The sequence below is a fragment of the Prunus persica genome, chromosome G2 (assembly GCF_000346465.2).
Source record: "Prunus persica cultivar Lovell chromosome G2, Prunus_persica_NCBIv2, whole genome shotgun sequence".
In the NCBI taxonomy this organism is placed as follows: Eukaryota; Viridiplantae; Streptophyta; class Magnoliopsida; order Rosales; family Rosaceae; genus Prunus; species Prunus persica.
The window spans coordinates 25,110,191-25,130,659 of record NC_034010.1 but is presented as its reverse complement, the minus strand read 5'-3'; the positions used below and the strand labels follow the sequence as shown (position 1 = coordinate 25,130,659).

General features: G+C 37.0%; 1 protein-coding gene across 1 annotated transcript; it reads right to left on the bottom strand.

Moving 5' to 3' along the window:
- Positions 611-5,015, bottom strand: LOC18786656 (cyclic nucleotide-gated ion channel 1). The gene is made up of 7 exons (XM_020556469.1): positions 4,748-5,015; positions 4,065-4,548; positions 3,696-3,908; positions 3,302-3,570; positions 2,980-3,091; positions 2,340-2,618; positions 611-2,245 (listed from the first exon to the last, which is right to left on the bottom strand). Exons 1-7 carry the CDS (start codon positions 4,801-4,803, stop codon positions 800-802), a joined length of 2,859 nt encoding a protein of 952 aa, XP_020412058.1. The 5' UTR covers positions 4,804-5,015; the 3' UTR covers positions 611-799.

Sequence of the window (20,469 nt, the reverse complement as noted above, 5' to 3'; positions counted from 1 at the left end):
ATGGGTTTGTTGATAATGAAATTATGGAATATGAGTTGGGTTGTGGTTTATGTCAGTGTTGAGAGCTATAAACACTACCCTTTGTACCTCCTTGGATTTGGAATACTGGAATTGGATACTTGGAATTGTGTGATACTTGGATATGTTGGAACCCAGGCACTCTTGATGGGGTGTTTCATAGACCTTTAGCGGGGTTAGTCTGCGAGTGTAGAACTTGTCATAGGTGTAGGAGTATTGAGGATTCTGCTATGTGTGCTAGTAGGCCCAGTCCCCAGGTTGGACGACTCGTTCCCTAGCCACATGGTCAATTGAGGATTATTTCATGTGGTATAGTCAAACAATTATATATATATACTTACTCATTCATTCTTCTTTATCGGTAAGGATACTTTCTCGCTCGCCGTGCCAATGGGCACGTGTTTCAAGAGAGTAGTTTGGGTATCATAGGGAGAGGTTTTGAATGAGATGAGTGATAAAGTATCTTTATGAGATTACGGATTTCCCTATGGTTTGGACTAAACTATATTTATACATATATATAGCTATGTCGGTTTTGAATGCATGTCATTTTCAACATCGTTTTCTAAACGGTTTTGAAAAACTCTACTTTTAAGTTTTATTTACAAGCACCCACTCAAACTCAAGCCAACAAAAATTCATCAAAACATAACTAGGAACAAGCCAAAGACCAACTATCATCCACCACCATAAGGCTCAATCATTTGGATTTGGTTTTACATGCTGTTTGTCACCCTCTCTACTGATGATTATAATACAACTAGAACCAGCATCATCACTTTCATCTAACATCCACATCCTTTACAATATCACTAGAACCAACATCATCACCTTCATCTCTAACATCCACAACATAAGAGTTTGAAGGTGACTGAAGAAACCAATTATTAGTCTCTTCGGAAGATGGAGAGAAATTAGCCTTTTCTGCTTGACGTGTTTCCATAATTAACCACTCGAGCTCCATGACTACTTCTTTCATAGGCGGCCTTTCCTCCCCTGTCAACGCCAAACATCTTCTTGCTAGATAGCTTACTTTTTCGGCCGTCACATAATTTTCCCCGTTGATTATTTCACCATCAAGAATTTGATCTAAGTGTCCTTGTTCCGCTAAACGAAGAAAGAAGCTTGCTAGGTTTCTCTCTTCCTGAGGCCTTTCAGGAGAAAGTGCCCTTCGACTCGTTAGTAGCTCCAATAGGACAACTCCAAAGCTGTAGACATCGCTCTTTTCTGTTAGCGTGTTTGACGTAAGATATTCAGGATCTAAGTATCCGAGTGTCCCTTGCACTAAAGTTGACAAGGAATCTTGATCTTCATCAACCAATAGTGAACCTCCAAAGTCTGAAACCTTTATTGTGTAATTTTGATCCAATAGTAAATTTGATGTCTTCACATCTCGGTGTATGATTGACACGGAGTGCACGTATGATAGTGCTTCTGCAGTATCTGCTGCTATCTTCAGTCGTAATTCAAATGAGAGTTTCACTCCTTTGCTATCGTTGTGAATGTGCTCAGACAGAGTCCCGTTGTCGATGAACTCATAAACCATTAAATTCGTTTTTGCCTCTAAACAACAACCTAAAAGCCGCACGATGTTTCTGTGGTGGATCTGAGAAAGAATAAACGCCTCATTAACGGAGTTAACGCTCATGGCTGGGGCATGCATTTTGGACTTCTTTATGGCAACAACTGTTTTATCTGGCAGTATTCCTTTGTAAACTATTCCATAACCTCCTTCACCAATCCTTGCACTTGCATTGTAATTTTGTGTGGCCTTCTTAAGTTCTTTTTCAGTAAAGAGTCTGAGTGCTGGTGCTGCTCCAATAGATGTTGGTGTTGCCTCAACAAATTTTTCTTTGAGTTTGCCATACTTGTTGATGAAATGCACCCCGAATTTAAAGACTACACCCTTCATGTCGTCGGCCATTAGAATAAGGGCTTCAACATCACCAATTGCCCTAGCAGACTCTGTTGCGGTGGGTAACTTCTTTGGAAAAGATGTCGAGAATGGCCAAGCTAGAAGCTTTTCTCCATATAATTCTCTGGCACCTTGATTCAAAATAGAACCACCTTTCTTTTCAATGGCTACATGTCCTTCCACAATGAAGAGCATCATTTTAAGTGGTTCACCCTCTCGAAGAATGAGATTGTCTTCAGTATACTTCATGGGCTTTAGACGCTGACAAATTGCTTTCAACACTTGTTCATCCATGTTTTGAAGGACTCGCACCTACCATTAATGAATTAATATTTAAGAGGAATGATTAAATAAGTAACCTAACATCATAGCAGCAAACTGAAGTCATGGGTTTGGACAAACGTACCATTTTCAACCTAGTGAACGGCATATAACTTTTGATCTGGTTTTCAAGGTCTGAGGGAAGAGTAGAGGTGAAATTATCTAAATCAACATCCCTGTTTTCTTCAAATTCTTGTTCTACCTTTTCCATGATCTGCAACTTTATATTCTTATGTGACTTCTCAGGGATGCCATTTTTAGGCAACCATAATTCTAGCTCTTGACCTTTCTCTTCCATCTTCCGTTTAATTTTCCTCTTGTGTCTATGCGCCTCTATTCTTGTAGTGTCCAAGGACAAATATGTCTATTCCACAACAAGTGAGAGTTAATCATTTCATTGATTGATTGGCTGACTTACTAAGCACATTAGAGAAGAAGTAATGAAATATCAGCCAACATAATTTGGTCTCACGATGAGATTAATCAGTTCAGGTGTCTCTAAATCTTCTTCTTTTATTCAATTGTTCATTCTTCTCTCTGTTATCAACTTGGAATGAGGTTTCTACAATTAGATTTCATTTACAATCAAGAACAAACTAAAGCATCTAGGCGCGACCACAAAGAGGAGCTTAAGCATTGGTCATTTTTTATATATATATATATATAAAATATGAGGAGCTTAAGCATGTAGAATTTTATTTATTTATAATTAAATGGGTACAAACCTGCAGATTTCCAATGAGATATATAAACAGTAGCAAGCCAATTATAGAAATAAAAACCACAAAGAGGTTTTCCCAAGTGTTGGTACTGGGCTGGAGGTTAGAACCAAGAGAACTGCATCAATGAATAATGGAGCACGATATAAGATGCAAGTATGAAGTTACGAATTCAATGTGAAGTAAGAAATATACAACAATTTTCCTATGTTCAAAAGCGTTAGTTCTTTTCGCCTCTGCAACAATTTAATGTGATAAAAATGTGTAAATTTTTTAAAAGTTGATTAGGGTAAGAGTTTGTATCGTTTTGGACTTAGAATGTACAAACCTCAAATTTCGTAGGCCCCAACAAAAGCAGTTTGTGAACTTCTGTAGAAAATTTGTTGACGAGGGCACACCAGACTGAAGGAGACTAAGAAATATCCCAAATTCGAAGAGTGTTGTATTTGGTGAACTTACAGGGCATAATTCATTTTTGGATGTACGGTCATGACAACCAAAAGTAGTAGAGTCGCACCCATTTTCATTTCGACATGCATATGCCCAACAAACTGTCATTTGTTGAATAGCAAAAAAGTACCATACGGCTCCAAGTACCTGAATGACCAACAAATTAATTAAATTGAACTTATTAGAAAATCATGAAAGATAAGAAAGTAAATATATATATATATATATGTAACTTTATAGAGTTAAAATACATCATGACAAGATGAACTTACATGACTAGCAAGGATGTACATAAAGAAATTCAGTACACCTTTAACCCATACTGGAGTCTCTCTCCTGTGAGACATTTTGGGTGCCTTACACGATAGGTATATGCGAATGACCCGTGGAAAATATTGCATCAGAACAAAAAAGTTCATAATGAACTTCCTTGTATCCAAGGATCTCGATGCCCTCATTTTTGAAAAGAAAGTGAGAATCAGTACCTGAAAACAATACAATTTAAATGCCAACAATTAAGCCAATTATCGTGAGAGAAAATATTGAAACAACTCTAATGCTAACTAAAGCAGTAAATGTAGTAGAAATAGTATTATAGGTAAAGAGATGATGAAGAAGTTTCCTCCAAAAAGGACTTCAACCTGTGGAAGGGGAATGATAGCTAAAATATCAATTAAGATGTATGACTGCCAAATCGTCTTAGCTACTTTCGGCAAGAAAGTGTTCCCCAAGAATTGTAATTTGGAGCTGTGATGAAATCCATTGGTTAAACTTGAACAGATCCCAGATGTATAAATTTCAATAATGATGTCCATAATATAAAAGAGATCTGTGACAGATCTTAATGCGAGAGCTGTTATCTTCAGATTTTGGTCCAAACTCAGACAGTTCATATCCTGATCGATGATAGGAATGTAGAGGAACAAAGGATCCAGTGAAACAGCAAACACACATGATGTTACAAACATCTTCTTCCACCTTGCAAGGATCCAGTGAAACAGCTCAAGAATTTTCACTATCATCATCATTGGCCTTTTTTTTCTTGACCTTTCTTCCATGGAAGATTCTCCAATTGTAGTGTCTGAACATGAGTATGATTTTGAATCTGAGTCTGAATCTGAATCACTGGACAACACACAACAAACATGTATAAAATTTTGAGCAGCCAACGCAGACATACAAGTCCTATTTTTATATTTATACAGAATTTATTTAAAGGGAAAAGGAAAAAGCACATAAATAGGTTTTTTTTTTTTTTTTTTTTTTTTTTTGGGGGGGGGTTCAAAAAATGCAAATAAATAGTTTGAAGTTAAAGAAACCAAACCGTGCAGCTTTCTCTTCCGACTTCTCCACAACAAAACTTACATCGGGGTTGGCCATAACTCCAACTTCTCCGGATGCAGAAATTATAGGAGGCTTTCTACAAGGTGGAGCAAGAAAGGGGGGAATTTGGAGAAGGCTGAGATTGAGAGTGGCAGAAATTTATATGGCTAGCTAGCACTCAGTTGACATATCCGACAAAATAAAATGAAAAAGAATCTTTCCAAGTTTATATAAAGCAAATTGAGTACCGACGATTAAGGCAACTTGATTTTTGTCAACAATACTTGAGTTGAGCCTATAGGAATCCTACCAAGTCATCTAAACACAAATGAAAGGCAAACAGAAAAAAAAAGATTCCAAACATTATATATTTGCTGGTTGCTACTTGACCAAGACCTTAAAATGAAATAATAATAAACCTCATCTGCAACATGCAGTTTTCTATTTTATGTTAACTTCACGATCGCGACTGCAGTTGACAATATAACCAAACTTCTAGTTCTAGTCGTTTTGATAACAATTTTCCTACATTTTGTAAATTGGTTTAGCAACCACAATTTTGTACCTAGTGATTAGAGGAAAAGGGATAAGCCGATGGGCCTTCGCTTGTATAATATGTCATACTAAGGCCTTTAGATGAGACCTTATTTTTTAACCGTTGGTTGAAATTAATTTGTTCAAAATTTTAATCTCTTTTAAGATTACAAATTTGGATTTTTGTGGGTAATAGTGTGAGAATGTGAAGGTAAAGAGTCATATATTGGAAAGTTGAGATACCTAGCAAGGGCTTAGAAGGAGTTGTGCTACTCACCCCATTGCCCCATTGCCAATTGGTTTTGGGGTGGAACCTCAACTTCCTTCATGGTATCAGAGTGGGTTGCCCACGTGTGAAAGCTCAACGGCCACATGTGCTCCACATCACCCAAAATGTGTTGTCCACGTGTTAGGCTTGAAAATTTGCTATACGTGTGGGGTTGTATGAGAATGTGAAGGTAAAGAGTCCCACATTAGAAATTTGAGAAACCTAGCAAGGGCGTACAAGAAGTTGAGCTACTCACCCCATTGCCAGCAATTATCTGTGTGATTTATTTATAAGAATTCTTGATGCAACGATGAAAGGCAGTTTCGTAGTTGATCGAATTAGTTTATGTAGCCATTTTGAGTTGTTGGTTTTGTGATGGAATATGGGGTGCTGGAAATATGAGTTACTTCAGCAGAGCTTTTAAAAAAAAAAAAATTCTGATTCACTTAGCTTGTGTGTTTTTTTATTTTATTTTTATTTTTTACAATGATAAGCTCAATGGCATGTTAAAGAGAACAAACTATTCTAGAGAATTCTTCCCAGAGAACCTAAAAGACATTGCATAGGAACTCTACCAACTTAATTAAGGACAGGTATAGTTGGTGTGATAAATAGAGATATTCTAGATAATTAAGGAAGTGCAGTAATTCCAACATATATACCGTGGAATATAATAGATCTAGTTCTATCCCCAAGTATGATTAATAATATTCTGAAGTCTTTCTATTATACAAGTCCTGTCTCAAGTCTTTCTCTAATCATAATTAGAGTCTTGTCTCAAGTCTTTCTCTAATAATATTCGAGTCTTTAAAATTTTTTTGCCTGCAATTGGCTGCGCACGCATGTTTTAAAATAAATCTTTTATGGGATATGGCATAAATAAAGATTTGTTGTAAAAGTTTGAAGGTGGAGCCCACAGAGGAAGTTTCCTTGCATCTTCCAGGAACTTTCCCTTCCCTGTATTTATCAATTCAGGAAGTTTCCTTGCATCTTCCAGGAACCTTCCCTTCCCTGTATTTTGCCTAAACATTAGCCTATAAATAGGCATACCAATTGTAAAGGGGAGTGTGACTAACGGAGAAAAGAAGTAAGGAAAAAGAGAAGAGGAAAGAAGTGGAAAGAGAGGAGGAAAGATAGAAGAGGAAAGAGAGAGAAAATTCTGTGAGCCTTACATATTGTAAACTCTAAAGTTGTAGCCCTATTATTTTATATAGTGAAAAAGTTACTGCTGCTGCTCTCCGAGGACGTAGGCATAGCCGAACCTCGTTAAATGCTGTGTCTCATCTACTTTACGTGCAGCTCAATATTCATACATATTCCAGGTTATTTTTATAACACGTTATCAGCACGAGAAGCTCTCAGGTATAATTTTTGTGCTGCACTATTATCTATACTACTAACCACTAACAAAAATGGACCCTTGGTAATACTAAACATATTATCAGTGGGAGACCGTTACTAATACTAACTTTTTCTTATTTTATTCGGTGGTGGTTTTAACCCCACATTTATTTACTGTATGGTGTAGGTTTATTACCCATACATGCATCTTTACTTTATCGCAAATTTATTTTACCGCATATTTATTTTATTTACTGTATGGTGTAGGTTTATTACCCATACAACAGTATTTATTTAAAAGGGTGGTGCGGGTTTATCGTCCACGCCTTTGCTTTTATTTAAATGTATGGAGCAGAATTAGTGCCCATACAAGCACAATTTACTTTACCACACATTTAATTTTATTTAAAGTATGGTGCGGGATTAACGTCCATACAGCAAGCAATTTAATTTATGAATTTAATTTACCGCACATTTATATTTATTTAAAAGGGTGGTGCGGGTTTATCGTCCACGCCTTTACTTTTATTTAAATGTATGGAGCAGAATTAATGCCCATACAAGCACCTTAACTTTATGAATTTAATTTACCGCACATTTACATTTATTTAAAGTGTGGTGCGGGTTTATCGTCCATACTAGTAATTTATTTATCAGCAATTTATTTTATGGATTAATTGTGCTGTATGATAAGTTTTTCCAGTATGCAGATCAGGACCAGAAGTTCCTTGATCCTCATCATACAATTACATCAGGACTTGAAGATCCTTGATGATGATATTAATATGAGAGCTGGCAGTCTCTCCGGTACTGTATTTGTAAACATGTGATCGGACTTAAGGGTCCTTGATCCCTGACATGTAAATAAGGACCTAGAGTTCCTTAATGATGTAACAGTACCGTATTGGTTCATGGTGCCGTACACATTGATGATAACTGTACTGGCAGATGAATAGATACGTATTCATGACTTGATGAATAGTACTATTCACATGAATAGTGACGTATGCATAAATATTAACCATTTTGGGTAAACCGTCACTATATACAAAAGGGAACCTGCAGTTCCTTAAACTCATGGATGAGCAATTAAATGAGATGCTAGAAGTTCCTCAAAATATGGACAATTATGTAAGGGCTTGAAGTCCCGAAATATGTACAGAAAATTGTAAAAATGTCCATACCATGAGAATATGTGGCTTTGGCCTGAAGTTCAAAATTTAACAGTGTTGAGAACCTGAAGTTCCAACAATTAAATGGACAACCCTTGAGGTATTATTGCAAATTGTGGTATGTCACATATTTCTTTGGCATAAGAAGATGATGAATTTAAAGTTCGATTTTGTTATAATCGACACCTCAAGGAAGAAATATATTTTGTGAATTCCAGTTGTTAAGAATACACCGCGAAATGGATAATATCAATATAAACCTCAAATAATGAATTGAGGCTCCCCACATATTTTGTTATATCTGGGCCGGAAGCCCATGGATCCAAATATATGAGAGATCCTAAACTTGAAGTTGTGGGTATATAGTAGTTAATGCTCTTCACTACTATATTGCGATATTATCATGGCTTTTACTCAATTCACATTTCATGTCCATTTGAAAAGGGCAAATAAATTCTGAGTTTGTGCCCATGCCAAACGTTCCAGGCTACCATGCAATTTGGGAGAGACAATGTGGTTATTTGAACCTATAAGGCACAAGGTTCCAAACCGTCATTTTGAAAAGACGTAAAAACCACAGGTGCAAGTTTAAGAATGTGCGCAATTATTATTACAGGAACATACAACAGATAGATTTTTTCCACCTGCAATAAAGGTGCAGCCCCTGTAAAATCTATAAAATTACATTATGTTCTGGAAGCCTCTGAAGGAAGAGGACGGCGCCTCTTAAGCTTGGCCATGAGCTTCTCGTGGTCTCCCAAAATTCTTTCATTGGAGACCTGCAGCATGTCTAGCCTTCTCAGTGTATCAACAGAGTACGAACTCACCAGTTTCAACAAGGAATTATTCTCTCCTTTAAGTTTCTCAACCTCCTGTTGAGATTCATGAAACATTCTTTGAAGAGACGAATTTTCAGTTGTCAGCTTCTCAACCTCGTTTGCTCTAGCACGCAAACGATCAGCCATGTTAGAAACAGAAGCAGCACTCTGAATGCTAAAATCCATTGAGTCATTAATAGCCTCTTCCTCAGACCTCCCTGCCAACAACATTTCATCCATTGGAGTAATGAAATTCCTAGCTACTATGACAGCAGTAGCATCATTCATCATCACAGAATCATTAACTGTGAGATGACGATTTTGGGATACAAAGGATGGACGCCAAACTTGGACATCATTGGTAGTTGTGGGAGCATCATTTAAATTGAAATAATTTGGGCAGGAAGAAGAGGAAGCCATTTTTAAGAAGGTTTCGAAGAAAGCCTTAGGAAAACTAAAGTTTCAGAAAATGAAGGAAGTTAAGTTGAAACGCAATTGCTCCAATCAAGTTTTGCAAAGGCAATATCTATAGACGAAAATATGGCTACTGTTTTTCAGGACCCCAATATCTTCTCGAATCCCCATATTATCTTTTTCTTTCCCAGAGTCCAAAACTTCACGTGGCCTCTAATAATGCCTGTCGGCACTTTCGGCGTTTTCAAGTATTATTTTCAAAGCCGATCTTGCTTTACGGATTTCACGGAGCTACTTTTTCAAAAGCATCCCGAGAATCTCGCAATTTTCCTATGGTTAATTTGAAATTCACCGGTTCTACCTATTCATTGTATTTGTGTATAAATGTGTTACTAACGAAATTTTCTTTGCAGAAGACATCCAGTTTACTCCATACCTAGTGATGCGATATCTACTTGTTTTTCTTATCAGTAAGCACTCAATATGCCCGAGAAGCAAGACTATCTCTGATCATCCATTCAGGAAGCAAGACTATCCCTGATCATGTTTCCGCTACATCAGGGAACTGTGAAGGCAACCTTATGCTCTAATCTCCGGAAGTTCTTCTAGACTAGAAGAAATGAGAGCTTGTTGTTTGCTCGCACCAGCTTCCTTCCTTGATTGCTGAGCTTGTTGTCTGCTCCCACCAGCTTCCTTCCTTGATTGCTTACCTTACCTTGCAATCAATATCACAATTTTTGTATCTTTTCTTTCTTTTTATAACTCTCTGTTCATAAGAGATTTTATTTCTTTAGAATGAACATCTGAAGAATGAATCCATGCAGTGATCCTAACTCTGAGAGTTATTTGTTTTTGACAGAGAAAAGAATTGTGATTTTTGCTCTTGCAGGATATAACAAGATCATCAAGCGATACTTTATATTTACTGGGCCGATACGAGCTAGAATGATACTTGAGAAAAGTTTCTCCCACCTAAGGATGTAAGCAATACTTGTGTTATTTTATGCTTATATACCTATTTGATATTTTATCTTGAAAGGTAACCAAATGGGGAGATAAGTCCGTTCCAAAAGAATGGCTTGTATGTATCCATGAATTATTAACGCAAATTTTACAGATTGCAAGTTGGATACATTGATAATACACTGCACAGATTAAAGTCCCATAAGAACAAAATATGGGTATAGCAGTGATCAATATGATGCACGCCTGTTGCGTAGCAAATGATGTGGATTGAAGTCTCGAAAGGACAATCCTTTGACATGTCAATATTGATATTATGCACGCCTAATGCGTAGCAAATTATATGGGTTAAAGTCCCATAAATTAATTGACATGTATGTATTAATCTGTGGCATGCCTGCAGCATGACAGATATATGGGTTCTCAATGTTCTAACTCCCTAAATGGAGATTATCCACGCCCTACTACTAAATAACGCTCCGATGGAGGTTATAATCCACATTCTCACATAATAAAAGCCCCCTGAAGTGGCTTGGGTACCCAAAAGCAAAGAAATGCTTATAATTGATGCATGCGCATGCACATGAGAATGGTGTGATTATGAATTGATGAATGACAATTTTTGATCATAAATTGATGAATAACAAAATTTTGATTTTGGAGTAGCTACTCAAATCATCAATGGGCTGTGTTGATTGGAACCACGTTCAATTATTAAATGTCGACAATATCATTGGCCAAAATGGAATGAGGTAATTCTATTATAGATAAGAATGAACGTGAAGGAACAACCCACAGTACGAACCCCAAAATTTGTTAATACTGAAAGTTATACTTGGGTGTTCGGAATAAAAGGGAATATACCTACTTTGTATGACACACTGTTTCTGGCAGAAACAAGGAATGTTGGGTTTTCTCCATATTTACAGATTCAATTGTGCCCCCCCTTATTACACAATTACGGAGACCAACATATTATCTTTAAGGGTTATTAAATGCACGGAGCATATCGCCAGAAGCGATTCCCTAAAGATGTATAAATAGCTGGGTTAAAGCTATATAATGTGTCATAAAGTTTAATCCCTTTTAAACAAAATCCGTTAAGAGGATTAACATTGCATAAAGCAAGTCCCTAAAGGACATGTGCTTGAAGCACAAAATTTGTACTCAATATTAATGTGCATAAATTACCTCAGTGAGTACATTGATTATAATGTGATTGCAACACATTAAAGCTTCTGCAGAATTCACGAAATATTTGTCTCGACTTAAAGATCGAGCATTATGCCAACGAGATTCTTGCTTATACTAAGAAAGTATTGAAGTATTTTTATGAGGATTATCCGTTGGACACTTTAATGATTTTCCGGAAGTATATTGGACCGGACATCATATTTTCCAGATAGGGCTCAACTCCATCACCATCATTTTGGGATGATGTGAGGTATATTTGATGCTATCTAAGCATAACACCATATACGGGCATATTTTTTAGTGAACTTATAAATAGCCCAAGTGTTCTAAGATATGTGGACTCATGAAATCTCTATGGTCGCTTACTGGAAAAAGCTAGTCATGAAGTTTTCAGGAGGAGATATTCATCAGGGGGAGCATGGTATTAATAAAGACCTTCATACACTATTGACTCACAGCAGCAGTGTCAACTATGATATTCAGACAGATGATCAATAGTATGGCTTAAAGATATTTTGCCAAGCATCAGGGGGAGCGTGCTGTCAATACAGACCCTTACACACTGTACTCTTTTTCCTTCGTCCAGGTTTTTATCCCACTGGGTTTTTTCTGGCAAGATTTTAACGAGGCAGTGTCGCACGCGCGTCAATATACACAGAATTTTGTGTTACACGTGATTATGTACTCTTTTTCCCTTCGACCAGTTTTTGTCCCACTGGGTTTTTACTGGCAAGGTTTTTAACGAGGCATATTCCATATCATTTGTGGTCTCCAAGGGGGAGTGTTGTAAAAGTTTGAAGGTGGAGCTCACAGAGGAAGTTTCCTTGCATCTTCCAGGAACTTTCCCTTTCCCTGTATTTATCAATTCAGGAAGTTTCCTTGCATCTTCCAGGAACCTACCCTTCCCTGTATTTTGCCTAAACATTAGCCTATAAATAGGCATACCAATTGTAAAGGGGAGTGTGACCAACGGAGAAAAGAAGAAAGGAAAAAGAGAAGAGGAAAGAAGAGGAAAGAGAGGAGGAAAGATAGAAGAGGAAAGAGAGAGAAAATTCAGTGAGCCTCACATATTGTAAACTCTAAAGTTGTAGCCCTATTATTTTATATAGTGAAAAAGTTACTGCTGTTGCTCTCCGAGGACGTAGGCATAGCCGAACCTCGTTAAATGCTGTGTCTCATCTACTTTACGTGCAGCTCAATATTCATACATATTCTAGGTTATTTTTATAACAAGATTAATCTCGATCTGGCAATCTCGCTTGCCATGTGAGCTAATTAGAGCCATTAATTGTCTTTCTGCTTGCGCTTGACTTTGCTTCTCTTTACCAAAAAACAAAAAGACTTTGATCCATCGCTTAGTAATGATATATGTTATTACCAATTTCACCTTATGTTATTGGCAAGTGGGCTTATAGTGGGGAGTGCATTAGTGTAATAATACACCAAGTGGGATATGTTCCCCTGCATATGAAGGAAATAAATGATAGACGAAACATTGGAGCAGACAGTTTAAGTACAGAGAGAAGAAGAAGAAGAAGGCCCAGTGAAGCCATGAGCCAAGCATACCAGTCTTCTCCCCTGCATATGTCTATATCCAGGTTAGCATAGTTTTCTTTCCTCATAACTAATTAAGCAGTATTTAAATTAGTTCCGCTTGCTATTTGGTAGGAATGCTTATCGTGCAGCCCTAACTATTTTTGTGGGATTACTGTAATTTTGCGTCTATTGCCAGATATTGCATGTCGAACCCAAGCAACAAAGAACATGACTCCTCTCAAAATGGGGCAAGTGTAGCATTCTCATTTTAGGAGCTCTTTATAAAAGAGTAATTCTACACTTACCACATTTTTATCCCATATTTCTATACCATATGATGTGACATGTCCATATCATATGTCACATCAATTAAATTAATGAAGTGTATTTTAATAAAGAAAATTTAATTAATAGTTTTTATTTTATTTTTAAAAGTGTTAATAAATCATAAAAGAAAAGAAAATATTAAATAAATTTAATTGATTTGGTTGTCCACCTCATCTGCCACATAAGGTGGTAAGAGTAGCATAATTCCTCTATAAAATCAACTGCAAGCATATAAATGCTTTAATTATCTTTTAATTCAATTTTTAAATAAATTGAATCAAAGCTTGAAAGCATTTTGGTGGCATAGATATGCTAGTTTTACATAAGCATAAGTGTGACAATTTTGTTGCTTTCAAGTGGATTTTTTAATTTTGTTTCCTAGCTCAAAATTTTAGGCCTTGTTTGGTATTTGATTTGAGTCAAATTTTTTGACAGATTTTAAGTTCAAAGCCCCAAAAACTCGTTTGGTAAGCCCATTTTTAAAAATCCAAACCCAAAACAAACTCAAAAAGACCCATATTATTGAAAACAAAACAAATGCATTTTTCTTGAACTTTTTTTTTTTGGCGTCATTCGTTGCAGCTGGTTCACTCAAGCTTCCATGGCAGAAGCTTGAAGCTCTCTTGCTCTGTAATACCCCGAAAAATTAAAGGTGGACTTTTGTATTTCATTGAAAATAGTATTATATTGAAGAATGATTATGAGTATTTTATGAAGTGATTTTGGATTGAGACTATTGGATTAAGTGTGTTTAATTTCAAGTTGGACAAAAATGTCCTTATGTAACATTTTGTAAATTTTTCAGAGGACATTTAAGACATTGAAGTGAGACCATTATGATTGTTAGGTTGGACGATAGTAGTCGACTCAACGAGCACGTAGGGTTTATGAATTTTGGGCCAAAATTACCAAAATACCATTGTAGGAAAAAAATAATAATAATAAAAAAATCTAAAACATGGAGGGCATTAGCCCAACCTCCTCCCATTCTTTCCCCATTGTCTCAAGTTTTTAAATCCATAATCATTTTGGAGGTGAGTTGGTATAGGGAAAACAATCCAATCCAGGGATCGTTTGACTAGACCACATAGAGGAGTCCTCAACAACCATATGACTAGGGAACAAGCCATCTAATCAGGGGACTAACTCTTAGCCAACACGTATAACCGAATCCTCAAGACTCATACGCTTGTGAAAGTCCTACGTGCACAGATTACCCAATCAGGGGTCTACAGTAACACTCCGTTAAGGTATGCCCTGGTTCCGACATACCCATGTATCCAAGTATCCATTTTCACTGTTTTCAAGTATCAATATCGAAGGGAAGGTACATATGATGATGCACATCATGTACTGGGGGAAAAATCCAACTGGGGATCGTTTATCTAGACCACATGGAGGAGTCCTCAACAACCATGTGGCTAGGGAACGAGCCATCCAACTGGGAAACTAACTTTCAACCAGCACGTATAGCTGAATTCTCAAAACTCGTACGCCTGTGACCAGTCCTACGCTCGCAGACTACCCTGTTAAGGGTCCACGAACCCCTGTCAAGGGCGTCCGAGTTCTAACATATTCAAGTATCTTCCATAATAACAAAAATATCCATTTCCATTCTAGAATCCATATCCAAGGAAGCCCACATGCCCGAAACACGCCATGTGTGTGTATAATAAACTAGGGAAAGTTCGTATGATGGTGAGTTCGTAACCCTTATAACAATATTTTAAAATGGAATTTCCTTCCTTAATTCAATTGTTCCAAATATCTATTCATAGTGTAGACAATAAGCTCTCAAGCATATAATCCGTATCCGGTGAGGTACATAAGGTAGTGCTAATAGCACTTCAAACTAACATTCTAAACTCATTTCTTTCCACAACCTCACAACAACAACCCAAGTACCCCACATATAGCCAAACATAGGTAGAAATTCTCAAAATCCATATATACATACTCAAGATACTCAAATATGCAAAAACCCAAAATATAACACAAAAGCTCTATAAAAACATCCAATTCAACAATTGAATATATAACATATCCAATACACCATTAAAACATTATGCATAATTTTTCCATTATCAAACCATTTATCATTTGAAACAAAGTCCACTCACTTCCTAATAATCACAGCCAAGCCCACGACTTACTTTCATAACTCACCGTATCAATTAACCCATACTCATCTATTCCATAATTTCAATTATCAAAATAACATCGAAGAGTTTTCATACGATAATATAAAACACCATCAAAATCCCAACATAGTCAACATAGCTCAAATAACGGTCGAGACTTGTTAATAAGGTCGTTCTAGTACTCCTCGAAGCGGGAAACTACCTCGGAATACTCACGGTCAACCAAGAGGTCAAACTACCCAAACTTGGTCAACCGGGCCTACGGGCCCATGACCTTAGTTTTACGATTCGAAAGTTCCTATGTGTTCCACAAGTTTTAGGATGCACGTCCTGCAAGTTTGGTCCAGATCAGACGGTTGGATCGCTCATTATTAGACGGTCCAGATCGACATTTTGCATTAATAGCCTCCTCCACAAGGCATGCATATCAAGACTAGCCTTCACAAGGCATATATAATGTAGGTCATGTCCTTGTTCTCCATTTTAGCGCGCTTTAAACCTGCATGTTATTAACATATTTCCTACACAATCTTGCACACAAATAATTAGTAGATTTCACCTAAGTATAATTGGAAATTATATACACATTGGTATATATTGAAATATAATGGAAATCCCACTATATATAAATTCATATAATCTGAATACCTCTCAAATATTGATACTCAAATATAGGTTTGCATTAGTCTTTCAAACTTTGAGTGCACCTGATGAAGCTATGAACAAACTGTGCAATGCTTAAATAAATTTAACTATAAACACCGAGTATTTTAGGATACCCTTACTCCCTTTTGTGCACTCCAAATGGCTGAAATCATGATCACATATCCAAATTGAAATTGTATCTTGTCGATTCTCAATATGAACCTATAACACAATAAAAAGTCTCTACCAAAATTTTATGCCAAAATCATCATTAGTTGCAAATACTTTCGTATCAAATTGAAGATAAATTAGTCTCATAATAAACTTGCATAAAGAAACAAATTTCATACAGACACAATATGTTTGCCAATAAAATATAAAAATTATTATTATGTCACTAAATGAATCTTTCCCATGAGAGCATAAAGAAATTGAAAACACACAAAAAATTATGGGAAAGAGAGAAGGACAACCTACATAAATGAATATAATATTTTTCAGCAAAATTGCTTAATGTTAGTAACAAATGAAATTACAGTATTAAAGTTCCCATTTAGGAAAATTCAACTTCCACAAATTGGTCCACACGTTTTAAAATAAAAATATTAATAATTATCAAAACGCAAATAACATAAGCATTGAGCGTTAATTAAAATAGAATAAATCTGAATAAAGGAGATATGAAAACTTATATAATAAATGTACAAAATAACTTCAGTTTTAAAGGGTAATCAAATCACTCAAAAACTGAAAAATTAAATTTTAAAAAAATATAAGTATGGATATTAATTTTGTATTTGAAATACCCACAAAATTCCAACAAATACCCACATAGTTAAGGAAAAACTCAACCCCCACAAATTAGGGAATTCTCAAAATATATGAAGATTGTACCAAAATTTTAAGGACCCGCCCCGAATTTTCTCAAAACCCGAGACGAACCCTTCAGAATTCCTGACATCACCCCGATGCCAGGCCCACTTACTAAAAACCGAGACTTCCTACCGAAATTTTGGCAGAGTCTCCCCTATAAATTGGACATTTCCCAAAATTTATACCTGCATGAAAACGCAATTTTTTTATTCCCAACTGGCAGCATGCACAATATAATTTCATGCAATTCACATAAATGGCCTTCGGCCTTCCAATAATTCTCAAACGACTACCAAACAATTCAATTACAAAATATGACTACTATTTATTCTGCGGCTGCACCTAATAACCTTAGGCTGCCTACGTACCCTCCTTGAGGGATCAAGCCACACGTAGTTCTTCCCTAAAACTCAATTCCCCACTTGGGCGATACCTTATTTCATTTCTCTGGATTTCATATAATCTCCCCATACGCCGGTACAACCAACGCCACGTATGGGGCCTGTCAACACGCCGGATAACCTACGCCACGTGCGACCATGCCATACTATCATAATATCTCCCCATACGCCGGTACAACCAACGCCACGTATGGGGCCTGTCCCAACACCGGATAACCTACGCCACGTGGGACCTCAATATTCATATCATAAATCTCCCCATACGCCGGTACAACCAACGCCACGTATGGGGTCTGTCGACACGCCGGATAACCTACGCCACGTGCGACCTCAACACAATATCACAATAGCTCCCCATACGCCGGTACAACCAACGCCACGTATGGGGCCTGTCCCAACGTCGGATAACCTACGCCACGTGGGACCTAACTTTCACTTGGTGGTGCTTGTAATGAATCCAAAGTCCGAGGAGGTACCTAGAGTAGTGCGTATAGCACTCCAAACTGACCTTCTAGACTCTGTTGTACCCTTGTACAACCATACATAATTATAATCATATAAATTAATTCTAATATTGTGTAACCCTCCACAATAGTCTAGCTCCCGATAATTCCCCCTGGAAGGGTGAGATTACTCCGGGAGACTCACGGTCAACCAAGGGTCAAACTACTCTAACCCTGGTCAACCGGACCTGCAGAACCCACGACCTCCAATTTTCGATCTGAAAGCCTCTATAGGTTCTACCAGGTATAGGACACTTGTCCTGCAAGTTTGGTTCAGATCGGACGGTCGGATTTCTCACGATCGCACGATCCGATGGTTAATATAAAATATAAACTTAAAATTATTATTCGGAACATCTGGGGCTCCGATTCACGATCCGTGAATTCCTACACGATCCTAGAAATACCTAGATTAACATATATTAAATTTGGGACCATCCGACGGTCCCAACCTATCGAACCCGGATAACGCATAATATGCGATTATCCGTTCGATAGTCAAACGACGTCCGAATTGAGATCCGCAAAATCCTACGCACTCGTGACAGCACGAGGATCTCAAAACTGCCCAGAGTCACTCCACCACCCTCGCCCACGCGCTGCCACACGCGCGGGCAGATCGGGTGTCCAAAGCGATTATGGTTCGTCGAAAAATCTCAGAACCAAGACTCCAAACTCCTATCCTAGGTAAAACACCTCATTTGGAGTCACTTTTGTTCTTGGACCTACCCCAAAAAGTGGCCGAAAATGCCCGATCAAGGCGGCCGAAGTTCGGCCGATTTTCAATTCGAAAATCGAATTGCCTACGCTACGAATCGATCTAATCCTACCCAACAGGCAGCTAGAGCATGAAAAATAGGTGAGAAACCATACCTTGCTCGTCGGATTTGGTGGCCGGAGGAGGGAGATCGACGACGGCGAAGATCGGACGACGCCGGCCGCTTCTCCTCCATTTTCCGGCGAAACCACGGCGGCTGGAGGCGGGAGACGGCTGGGGCTGGAAGAGGACGACGCCCCGGTCATTTTGGTACCGGCCCCGTCCACAGCCGTGGCCGGTGGCCGGAGTTGCGAGGAGAGAGAGAGGGAGAGCTGAAGGGAGAGAGGGAGAGGTCGCGGGAGAGAGAGGGAGAGAGAGAGAGAGAAAACCAGATTTTTATAAAAAAATCCCATTTTGAGATATTTACGATTATGCCACTGGGTTTCTTTTGACCATATCTCTCTCGTTACAACTCCGATTCGAGCCCACTACATGTCTATGAACTCGTCTCAGTACGACCTATCCAAAAATATAAGTCACGGTCCCAAACTCTCTCCGGTTAAAAATATGACTAAAATACCCTTAAATAATTAAATAATTAAATAAGGGTGAAATTTGGGAAAATTTGGGGTCGGGGTGTTGCAAAAATATATTTAATTTTAAATTCATAAGATATGTACTCACAGTCATCTTGATAGTCATTGTAAATATAACAAAACCATCAAAAGCCTCAAAAGAAAAAAAATGCCTCAAAAATTTAGGGTTTGAAAGCCTTACACCAAAACTCAAAATTAATGCCACTTACAGTGATATAATTTATTATTTCATTTTAGTTTTCTCAAGAGGATTCCACAATGTACACTTCATGGTAATTAACTCAATGTGGTAGCTGTCAAGACTTTATAATCAAAAGAACATTAGTTCACTCAAGATGTAATTAAATTGCATAAATGATTAGAACATTAAAGGTAATAATCACCTAACAATATCAACAATTTTACTGCCAAAATAAAAGCTCTAAATGTCATGAAATTGACATTAAAGTTTTGAAACTAGAGCTGCATAAATTAAAAAATAAATAAAATCTCGTAATTGAATGTGAAATGCAAAAGCTTCCAAAAGAAGTTAAGAGCAATTAACTAATTCTAGAATCAAAAGGAGCTAACGTCCAAGGTGTTACAGTGATGCATTTATACTACCAAAAAAAAACCGTAGGTTTTTCTCCCAAATTCAAAGTAATGACAGCCATCAAAATAAAGAATAATTAGGCTCCATAAAACTTGCAATAATATCACATAAACTCTCTGCACGTTTTCGCAAAAATAATAGATATAAATGAAAATAAGAATTAATATAAAAAATTGAATACACTGATAGGCCAAATCTAAAACTGACGCAATATTAGATTTTGAATTCAAAATTAAACTACAAAAGAACGGTTTGCACTTTTTCCGTTTTTTCTTTCAAGGATTTGAAATCAAAGTAAATATTATACTACACATATTTGCGAAGATGCAACAATTGAGTATTCAAATCATATTTGTCTTCATAAAAGGAAAACTAAATTGTCTGTTCAATATTAATTCATAATTCATTAAACCACATAAAGATAGTGCAATAGAAACCCAACATTAACAGTAATTTCAAACACTAAACTTTAGTGCTAAGAATATATTATAATTGCTTCTTACGTTGGTATGAAGGACTTCCAAAAGTAAGAACAATAAAATGATATTAAGTCCAACAAAAAAAAGATAAGGGACCGTTATATAAAAGAAGATTGATGGCAACCAAAATGAATGAAGGCAAATGTAAAAGGGCCCAACACAATAAAAT